Source organism: Rutidosis leptorrhynchoides, chromosome 8 (assembly GCF_046630445.1).
Source record: "Rutidosis leptorrhynchoides isolate AG116_Rl617_1_P2 chromosome 8, CSIRO_AGI_Rlap_v1, whole genome shotgun sequence".
Taxonomy (NCBI): Eukaryota; Viridiplantae; Streptophyta; class Magnoliopsida; order Asterales; family Asteraceae; genus Rutidosis; species Rutidosis leptorrhynchoides.
In genome coordinates, this window is record NC_092340.1 from 23352073 (window position 1) to 23363496 (window position 11424).

The 11424-nt window shown below is 33.7% G+C and overlaps 1 protein-coding gene across 1 annotated transcript; it reads right to left on the minus strand.

The window, feature by feature from the left end:
- Nucleotides 1-9020: 9020 nt before the first annotated feature.
- Nucleotides 9021-11182, minus strand: LOC139864973 (zinc finger CCCH domain-containing protein 29-like). The gene is made up of 2 exons (XM_071853524.1): nt 11059-11182; nt 9021-10950 (listed from the first exon to the last, which is right to left on the minus strand). The coding sequence occupies exon 2, from the start codon at nt 10942-10944 to the stop codon at nt 9223-9225; it is 1722 nt and encodes a 573-aa protein (XP_071709625.1). The 5' UTR covers nt 10945-10950; nt 11059-11182; the 3' UTR covers nt 9021-9222.
- Between the last annotated feature and the right edge of the window lie 242 nt (nt 11183-11424).

The window sequence follows — 11424 nt, forward strand, 5'->3', positions numbered from 1 at the left end:
CATAAATCAATAGTTCAGTATAGCATTAGACCACAAGATTTCAGTTTAAAGTTGATTGATACCAAATATATCAATCGAAAGAGTTGCTGTTTGTAATATCGCGACTAAACAAAAGTTACCCTGTGACACCTTGTACTGTCAGTGTCGTTGAATCATTATTATGTATCCAAAGACCAACGGTCAAATGGACAGAGACGTTACTCTCAGTAGCGCTACTCACAATAACTAAGCTTGCATCTTATACCTCAGCAATTAACGATATTACGGCAGGGATTTAGCATGACAAAGCACGTATATAGCATAAAAGTTTGAGTACTTGTGTCTAACCTGTAAAACAGTTTATAAAAATAGTACATGTATTCTCAGCTCAAAAATATAGATAAAAAGGGAGCATATGAACTCACGATACGGTACGATAGTCTGTAGTAAATATGCATATGACGGCATTGAACAAATGTAGAGTTGACCTCCGATTCATGAACATATATCAATTATTTATATATTAACACGATATTGAACATATAATGTTAATCAAACCAGTTTGTGTATAATATATTACTTATAGTAATATATTTGTTATTTTAATTATATATGTTTATATATATATATGTTATTTTTATATGTTATTTAAAAATAGTACATTAAATATATTTATTATAATTAATTAAGCAGTGTTAATTATAAAAATATAAATATAGTTCTGTTGTAGGTTTTGAATATATTTTTATACAACGGGTATTTATTTAGTAAAATAATATTAATAAGTATAAATATAAAGTTGTATCTTTTTACGATAATAATAATAATAACCTAAATGAAATTTTAATTATAATTTTAATAACAATGTTAATTTTTAATAAAATGATAGTTTTATTAGAAATGATAATTTTGATAACTTTAATTAAAGTGATACTTTTTAATTATAATTATGTTTTAAATATTAATGTTTATAATAACTTTAACATTAGTAATAGTAATAATATCGATAATAATATATAAAAAGGTATATTTGATTACGATAATACTTTTAATAATAATACTAATAATAATAATAATAATAAATGATCCTTAATTATTATTTTAGTAATAATAATAATAATAATAATAATAATAATAATAATAATAATAATAATAATAATAATATTAATAATAATAATAATAATAATAATAATAATAATAATTTCAAAGAGAAAACTACCTCAAAAAGCTTTTCATAAAAAAATTGCAATGGACGGGACTTGAACCCGTGATCCCTCGAATAACGCAAATACCCCTAAACCATCACTCTGTATCTGTTTTTCTGATATATTTCCCATATTAATTCTATTTAACCCCCCCCCCCCCTCTTTTTTTTTTCTTCTCCTTCACTAAATTCGAACGAACCAAGGATCAAATCCCTCTAACAATTAGTAATTGCATTGATTTTAGGATTTAATATCAACACAGAAACAAGTATTTGTGATTAATTAAAAAAAATTTAAAAAAAAAATTAAGAATCAGGCTGCTGTTCGTAAAAAAAAAATTATAAACTCAAATTTGATTTTCGAATTTAAGGATGTTTTAGACAACGATTATAACATGAAATAGGTTTTAAATCCATCATATAAACTTCTGAAATCTTCATTTTAACTCGAAACATAACAGAAAATTCGAATTTATTGATGAACAATCGTTTGACTTTTCAAAACCGAAACTTTGACCTCAAAATTAGAAATCGATAGAAGGAATTGGAGATTGATATTTTGCAGATAGTTTACATAAATAATTCCTAACACAACTGCATTAACACTTTTTGAAATTTATTTTGATTTCGAGCTTTTGATGAAATGAACAATAGCAGAGGTCGATGGAGAAAAAAAAAATATTTCTGTTTAAATTCAAAAGGCTGTACTAATTTTAATTGATCATGATGATGGAGAAATTGATTGGATTTTTATAATCAAACTGAGGTGATTGATTGCTTATGGATGTCGACTTGATTCTCACGATCAAACAGAAAATATATAAAAAAAATAAAAGCAGATATAAAAAAATAAAAAATAATAAAGTGGATGATCACGATTAATAAAAAAATTTAAAGTTAATCACGTTAGAATAAAATAATAAACAGATTACCTAATTTAGGTATCTGTTACTTTTTATTTTTTAATTAATATTAATAATTAATAATTATATTAATAATAATACTAACAATAATTATAATTATTATTATAAAAATGATATGAATTAATGATAACAATAAAAGATTGTATTATTTTTATAAAAATAATAATATTGATAATATTAGTATTAATATTTGTTAATAATGATATTAATAATAATATTAATATAACAATTATATGTTAACTTTTAATATATTAATATTTTATATTATTAATTATGTAATATCTAATGATTATATATAAGATATATTATGTAATAACATATCTTTAATATTTATATATATTATAATATAATAATTATGTTCAGAAGTCATATAAATATAGATATATTTATAATTATATCAAGTAGTTAAATATATAAATCATGTATTGAAACAATTTACTCAGAATATATTAATTAATACTTTGTAATTGTTTTGCAAATTATTATATATGTACTTATCCAATCGTAACTACTGTTCGTGAATTGTCGGATATAGTTGAAAGGTAATGAATTCATGAAAAGATTTTGTTCAAATTCTGTCGGAAATTTCCGGGTTGTTATAGATGTCGCGTCGCGAGTGCCCACTGCAAAAAAAATGTGTCAGATAAATTGGGTGAACGAGAATGATACATGGATTTGGAAATTTAGTTGTAATGGTTGCTTCTCAACTAATGCCTTTATGAACCGCCTTAATGAACTAATTGCAACCAATTTGCCTTCGCCCGACCCCACCCTCGTTAACCTATTGATTCCTCAAAAAATTGGCATATTTATTTGGTGATCAAAACAAAACAAACTCCCGGTACGAACCGAATTAGACAAACGTGGTATTGACTTGCACTCGACGAGATGTCCGGTATGTGACGATGATTTAGAAACGCTCCAACATACACTGCTATCGTTTAAAAAACTCCATTGAAATCTGGAACCGAATACGCAAATGGTGGAGTCTCAATAACTTGCATATTTCAAATCTTAAAGATCTTTCCAAATGCTCTGTACATCCTTTAACACACACACACCGGCTTGGCAATATGACAACAGGTAGAGTGAACCACGGGTTATTTTATTTGGAAGAACCGCAACGTTTTCATATTCGAAAATAATGAACACAGTTGGCCAAAGATAGTTTCCGACATCCAGTCAAAAAGCTTTGAAGGGATTAATTGTCGTTGGAAGAAAGGTAACTTGGAATGGCTCCAACGGATCACCAACCCCAAAACTTTCGATGCTAATCCCACAACAAAAGCAGGAATTCGTTAACGTGTAGGTTTTTTGCTCTAACCTTCAATTACTTCATGGATTCGGGGCTAAGTGGGTTAGTGTAGAACACTTTGTCGTTGATTTTTCAACACTATGTTTCCTATCTCTAATCCCAGCTTGTCTCGACAAGTTGCCCTCTCTATGGTAAAGGCAAAAAGCTTTTTCCTACACCAATGGTAGAGTTGTTGTCCTGATTTTTGCTTAAGAATATATAGTTTAGGCATACTTGTATAGAATAATTCCATTCGAGTTGTTTGTTTGGATATTTTGATGTTCTATGATGTAAATCTTTTTTATTCTAGTAAAATAATTTGTTAACTTCTTTAAAAAAAATGAAGTATTTTAAACATGTCAATTGTACTTTTAAGTTCTCTCCAGCAAAATGTATATCTATATCTATATTTAAATTTAAAAATTTATATTTATTTATTTATATATATAATAATAGACAAAACACTATTTTATTATTCACCAATAGTAATTAGGGGTATTTTCGCCATTTCACTCTTTTTCTTTGTCCCCAACGATAAAATAATCAACTTTCGTAAAAGAACCAACCCTTCAATGTTATCAAAAGATGTCGAAAAAAAATTCTTATATATTACTCTATATATATAAATGATATAGAGCAAATGAATAGTAGCTTTAATAGTTTCACAAACACCTCTCAAACTTTTTATATTTTCACAATTCAATCTCGTATATACTAATAGATAAAACACTATTTCACTATTCATCAATAGTAACCAGGGGTATTTTCGTCATTTCACCTTTTTTTGTCCCCAACGATAAAATAAGCAACTTTTGTAAAAGAACCAACCCTTCAATGTTACCAAAATATGTCGAAAAAAAATTCCTTTTTACAAAAAAATCAACTACCTTTTTTTTTTCTTTCCCTTCTCTCTTTTCTTCCTCAACGATAAAGGACGCAACTTTCATAAAATGAACAACCCTTCAATTCTACCAAAAGATGCCAAAAAATATTTTTTTTATAAAATAGATCAACTAACTTTAAAAAAAAAACAACAACAACGAACGCTAAAAGAAACAACTTTCACAAAAGGAACAACCATTCAATATTAGATGTCGAAAAAAATTCTTTTTTACAAAATAGATCAAGACTTTTTTTTAACTCGCATTTAAAACGGAGCTCTCGGCGCGAAGTTCGAGCTCCACAACTAGTTGGAATTATTTGCACGGTGCAAGTTGCAAGGTAGCCCATTAATCAATAATCAAGTGTGTTGAAAAGCTGGCCTTCACTTTGTCTAAAATTGCATTAAAAGAGGATACCGACCATTCGATTATTTTTATTCAAATTTTGTCAGTTGATGGATACGTGAGATGGAAAAGAATTTTAGCCAATTCAAAATCATAATCATAACTTTATCTTTGTATATATAATTAAAAAATATTGTAAATGGACGGTTGACACTTAACAATTACGGAGTGTATTCACATCAAAATAATGCATCACTGTCAACTACGAATATGAATAATCACGGGTGGTGGTGACATGATAAGACCCTTACCTTTTAATGTGAAGGTCAAGGGTTCGATTCCTGCCATTTACAAAGTTATTCTTGCTCATGGTTACGGAGGTTCGCCTGCAATGACTCCGGACTGCTCGTAAAGCGAGTAGTCACCCTAGAATTAGTCACTTAAAAATAAAAAGTTGGATACCCAAGTTAATAAAAAAAAAAAAACTACGAATATGAATTTCAACATGTTGGTTCACGGAGTATTTCTTTAACACTTATTTGCACATTTAACTTTACAAATAGTTTGGATAATTTAATATTATTATTAAGAACTTTTTTCAGACATGGCAAATAAAGTTATTGTTGATACACAAAGTTTTGGATACAATGGTTGAATTTATTAATTTATTATTATTATTATTATTATTATTATTATTATTATTATTATTATTATTATTATTATTATTATTATTATTATTATTATTATTATTATTATAAAAAACTTAAAAGTTTTAAAACTTACAAAAAATTAGTGAGAAGCCTAGAGACAATCTGAGCCCCCACACCTCTAGCAATAGCAAAACATATCCTAGTAAAAATATGAGCAGCTGCACCGGCACTAATATCTTGCGTCATCGAACTCTTCTGAACCCGCTTTAGCAAAGAAACAGCCTCCTTCTCTAATTCCCCCAGGGAAGAAAATGAGAGAGGAATGAAACCATAACCAATCGCCTGACAGCTAGATTCGTACTTTACCCTCTTCCGACGAGCCGCATCAAATACAGCACGTCCAGGGACAAAGTCAGAAAGCCCAGACTGCGTCAAATGAGAAGACCCTGTTAAGTCAACACAAACATCGCGACCACAATCCCAGGAATAAAGTAACACATCTGCAGGTCTGAGGGCCCTGTCGTTCCCTCCAGACAACCCAATGTCAACCTCCTTTCTCGCTGAAATCCCAGAGCGATAACAAACATCAACAAGGGAATCCCGAACAATATTATGTCGATGCTTAATACCCACCATACCAGCACAAGACACGGCGTGATCCCCGAAAATATCCCCAGTAAAAACCCTTGAACAGGCAGAGCATGCTGTCGAGATAGAGAACAATGGAACACCTAACCGGTAGCACAACACACATCGGTAAGTCTTTGCGTTCATCGTCTGACCCAACCCCAAAATAGGGACTGCCCTTAGCCAAGCAGATGTGTGATCACCCTGCTGTGATTTCCATAAGGCCGATTGTCGGGGAGATAACGAAAAAGTGGATTCTGCAGAAGCGTTAACCTTTGTGAAATAAACATCTGCCAATTTCTTCATGAGTATTGTGGCAGCGACCTCACTCGGATTACCTAAAATATCAAACCCAACCGTATTATTAAACAGACCCAATGCATCTTCAAAAGCACGACCAAGACCAACAATACCCGTATGACGTAAGAGCTTGGTCTGCAACCCAGCAGACTGTAATCGAGAAGTCAGAAAAGCATAATGACGAACATCTCCCGCAGAATAAACACCAAGCTCTCCAAATGCAAATGGCAAGGTGGCAAGCCGCTACTGCCAATCACCAAACCCAGGCCCTGAAGCAGTAACAATACGCTCCAAGAAAGATCGAAGGGCTCCATCGAAAGCGCGTTGAGCCGCCTCAAATATACTAGGAGGACAAGTACGCAAGGTAAAGTAGAGTTTAGAAACTCCCGTACATGCCCTAAGCAACAACAACTCACACTGAGGATCATCAAGCTTAGCAACCTTATCCATAAGCGCAATGGACTTGGTCACCCTTTGCATCACCAGTTCACTACTAAAACCAAGATCGGAAGTTGCGGGGGCCCCTAGCAACTTAACACCATTTAAAGGCCGAGCAATATTAGGAGGAAAGACACCTACTTGTCTGCTGCGAGGGTCCTCCGTAGGCCAGAAAATTTCTGTTTTTTCAACGTTGAGATGTAGCCCAAAACGAGGCCCATCCTCCATAATCAAATGCAAAACCTTCCCCACCACCAAAGTGTCCCCAATAATAGTGCCATCATCCAAATACCACGCCTGAAGACAAACCTCAAAATTATCTCTGATTTTAGAAACCAACGGTTGTAAGACCAAAGAAATAAGCAGCGGACCAAGGGGATCACCCTGTTGCACCCCCTGAGAAGACCATAAGGTGTGGTTCCCATAATACAATCTGGCTGGATTAGAGTAGCAAAATTCAACCCACCGAGAAATGCTCGGACAAAGGCGGCGAACTTCACGTAACATGACCGTACGATCAACTAGATTGAAGGCATTTTGAAAATCAACTAATAACATAGAGAGGCCAACATCAGAGCCACGATCCTCAATCAACCGATTCACAGCATGAAGAATTGCCTCACCACCTGAAGAAACACCAACACCAAATTGAAGACCATCGAAGTAACTTCCCAAAGACTGGCCAACCATAGCAGCGCCAACCTTCGGAAGACTTATTATTATTATTATTATTATTATTATTGTTATTATTATTATTATTATTATTATTATTATTATTATTATTATTATTATTATTATTATTATTACAATAGGATGCTGTTATCATGTGTTTTTAATAATTAATAATATTCGGAAGACTTTGATACCCTATTTAAATAAATATAAAATAAGTTAAGACTAACGGCTCAATTGAGTTCTATAATTGTTTGGTATTTTGTTTTATCAAATTAACAAGTGATTTCCCCATTCTATATTAGAGGACTCCCAATGGAAGTTCCCTTCGTCCGTGAATATAGTTGCCAATATCATACCACCATTAGGAGTCAGTTGCCAATATCATACCACCATTAGGAGTCGATCGCTAAAACACTGTCAATATGAGCTCGTCTCCAATTTCGTGAATGTTGAGCACTTTTCTTAACGAGTGAAAATGTATTATTTAATAAGAAAAAAACTTATTTAATGTTTATCAACAAAAAGGAACTATTGGTTTAATAATAATATAATAAAGTGGGTTCATGTGATATTATGTAATGGTTTGAAGTAAATTGTGATGAGTTTTGTGATGAGAAGGAAAAGAGAAGAAAATAGCGTTGTGACGATGATGTGGCAGTGTGTTAATATGAAGACGGATGTTATGAATGAGAATGCTCTTAGGTTGCTCCCAACCATGACAACACTTCCTTCAGGACTAGCCAGTACATCAGCGCCACATCAGCACTTCCATCCTACTTTCTTCTCAGGACTAAACCCAGGACTAAACACTCCCAACAATGACACTCTTTCTTCCATATTTTTATTTTCTTTTTTAATTTTTTTATATTATCAAATAATTACAATTATTTAAATAAAACTAAACTTTTATTTACTAATAATATTAAAAAAATTATTAATTATTAAATTACATTTAATTAACACTTAAAAATTAAGCAAATATTAAAAGATAAAATAAATAAAAATGTAATAAAGTACTATGTAAATAATATTGACCACGCATTTATAGGACTCACAATAATAATATTTAATTAAAAATATCTCTATTTAATTATCATCTTCATCATCTACATTTTCTCTTCTACCCTTCTCTTCTACTCTCATCATAATCACCATCACCATCTCAACTTTATGAACAAAAAAAGAAATAAAAAAATTTAAAAAAATCATAAATTAGCAAGGAGTCCGTCCACAAATCTGATTGAAAAGCACGAACAGAAGGGCGGAGGTGGCTGGACGGGCTGTGGGCGCTCAGCTGGGCGGCCATCTGGGCGGGCTCCTGAACGTGCCGTTGAGAGCACTCTTACTATAAGTATAAAAGTTAGCTACAGAATACCTACGTTTTCTTTAAATACGTACAACTTATAAATAACTACTATATAAATGAAAAAAACTGCAATTATTAAAAGTTGAAATGTATAAAGTTCCAACTTAATAATAGACCAATTGTGTAAAAGCCAAGCAGGCCAGGAACATAGTCCAAACCGGCCATTCATTGAGACTTTTTCTCACCCAATCATAACATGATCTCATCTCATATCTCATATTGCATTATTGAACGCCAAATATGATGATTATGATTGTATATTATATTTGTAAATGTAGATAAACATTATAGCAAAGAAAATCATTAAACACTTAATTTGAATATTATCACCTTGTAAATATGGAATGAACAAATAAAAAATTATATTCCCAGTAGGGAAATTATGAAGAACAAATTACATCAGATAATTTGGAAAATAAAAAACTCCACTTTGTGTTCTAGGTTAATCAAGTCTGTCATCATCATCATATCTTCCTCTACTAATTTAATAAGATATTGAAGTAATTAAGAATTATCAAAGAATTAATTCAGCTTTTGCTCTTAAGCCATAAGCTGTTCTTGCTCAATGTACATCTGCTCAACCCATTGTGGCACCTTTTCGGATGAGCTAAACAACCCGGCCCCAACCCACGAACCATCCGGCTCATGGTTCCCCTTCACGGGCGAACCACTGTTCCCACTTCCAATCCCAAACGAAGCCGACTTCCTAAGCTTACTAGCATCTTCACTATTAAACCCCCAATCTAATTTCCCATTAGGCGAACCCCATTCGGAATAATTGGTAGACTGATGCATTGATCTCGGGCTCATCACCGAACCCAAGCTACGGTCTATAAAACTCTGGCTACGTTGTTTAGTAAACGAACCAGATCTTGAATTCATGAGTGCTTGCGCCACTGCGGCCGATGAATCAAACCCATAACTTGTCGGGCTTCTTCCCGGTGAAGACGGGTAGGTTGCCCGAAGCGGGTTCAAGTTTTGCCTCATTTGTTGCCGAGATGGTGACCCGAAAACATCGTTATTGTTATTGTAAAGATTAGATTGCAAGTCATCCATCATTTGTTGTCTTTGTAGCATCTCCATTTCGATGTCGAGATCTCTAGCATTTAACGACGTCTTTAAACGACTACCCGGAAGCTGCAACGCGGGCGGGGTTACATGAACAAACTTATTCTGCCACATATTCGAATTAACAGGAGCGATCGAAGGCGACATAGGAGGAGTCGACCCGATACCCAACGGGCTCATGGGGCCCATTTCCATAGACCCGGTCGATTTAGGCGAAGGAACAGCCGACCCAGTCGAAGCATACAACGGTCGTAACTCATCAACCTTGTGAGCGAAAAAACAAACTTTTCGGGCACAACCCGTTTCATCTTTACATAAACGGGTCCGGTATTGAGCCGGGTGCAACCACGATTCAAACACACCGTGCGCGTACTCACAGTTATCGCCTTTCACACAACTCCCCTTTCGAAACTCGGGACACGGCACACACGTGTACTGATGCTTACGTGGATCACGGCGTCTAGCGTTCTCGCCCGGATGAACAAAAGGGCATTCAGTCCAATCGTGCGAATAAGCCCTTGAACACGGCTTCACCTTAAACATATACATCCTAAACTCATCCGTACCATAAACCCCATCGTTTATATCGGGTAATGATACATCAATCGGGTATTCCTTTTTACCCGAAACAAGATCCGTTTCTTCAATTTCAGTTCGGGTTTCAGCTTCAGCTACCTCGAAACCTTTTAGCAACATATCTATAGACTTCCTTTTCGCTGATTTGATCCCCTGGGCGACCAAATCCACCGGTTTTTTCCCGTTAACATCCGTTAAATCCACGTCAGCGCCGGCGGTGAGTAAAATCTTCACGATTTCCACGGAAGCAAGGGCCCCACCTGCAGCCGCGCAGTGCAGGGCAGTTGCGCCGTCAGAATCGGAAGATTTGTTGACGTCAACGTTACCGGTGTCTATTATATATTTCAAAACAAGAGTACTTCCGTAAACGGCGGCGATCATTAACGGAGTTCGTTCTTCAAACCCCATCTTTCCTTTACACCCGTGTCTCCTTCCGTACCAAAAGCTGACGTCATCTAAATTAACACTGTTCATTTCAACCTCGGATATGAATCCAGAAACATCATCGGTAGCTGCTAATTCTAACAAAATCGAAGATTTTAGGAAAAACCCTTTTTCCTGTTCTTGAAAATTTTCACCTTCCATGATTACAAATTTAGTCTTCGGACCTTTACACATCAAGACCTGGAAATCAAATTAGAAAATAAAATTGAACACTTGTTAATAAAAAGCAACAAAAATGAGTTGTCATCATTAATTCAATGATTGATTTGAGTAGATATTCAAACATACCTGATTGGTTTTACGATGAAGACAAGTGAAGTTATTAGCTGTAAAGAGTTTTGTGAAGATGATGTCGAATGAATCGATGGAGAGAATGAATTGGGATGAACGATGTTTATATATATTGGTTAGATATATGTATACGTAGTATGTCTAACACTCCGTAATTATTGAATATTTTAATTAATGAGAAAAAGATTAATGACACACGGGGGATTGTGAGAGGTGGATGAACGGGGGTGGAAGGTGCTGGTGTGTTTATTTGTCGTTTAGTGTAGTCAAAGTCAAAGGGTTCAACATTGGTGGAATACCCACTTCAAAATGTAATTGTTGATTAAATGAAATGAAGATGAAATGTAAATGAAATGCAAATGC

Coding starts and splice junctions, on each gene's coding strand:
- LOC139864973 (XM_071853524.1), bottom strand. CDS start 10,944: ATGTGTAAAGGTCCGAAGACTAAATTTGTAATCATGGAAGGTGAAAAT.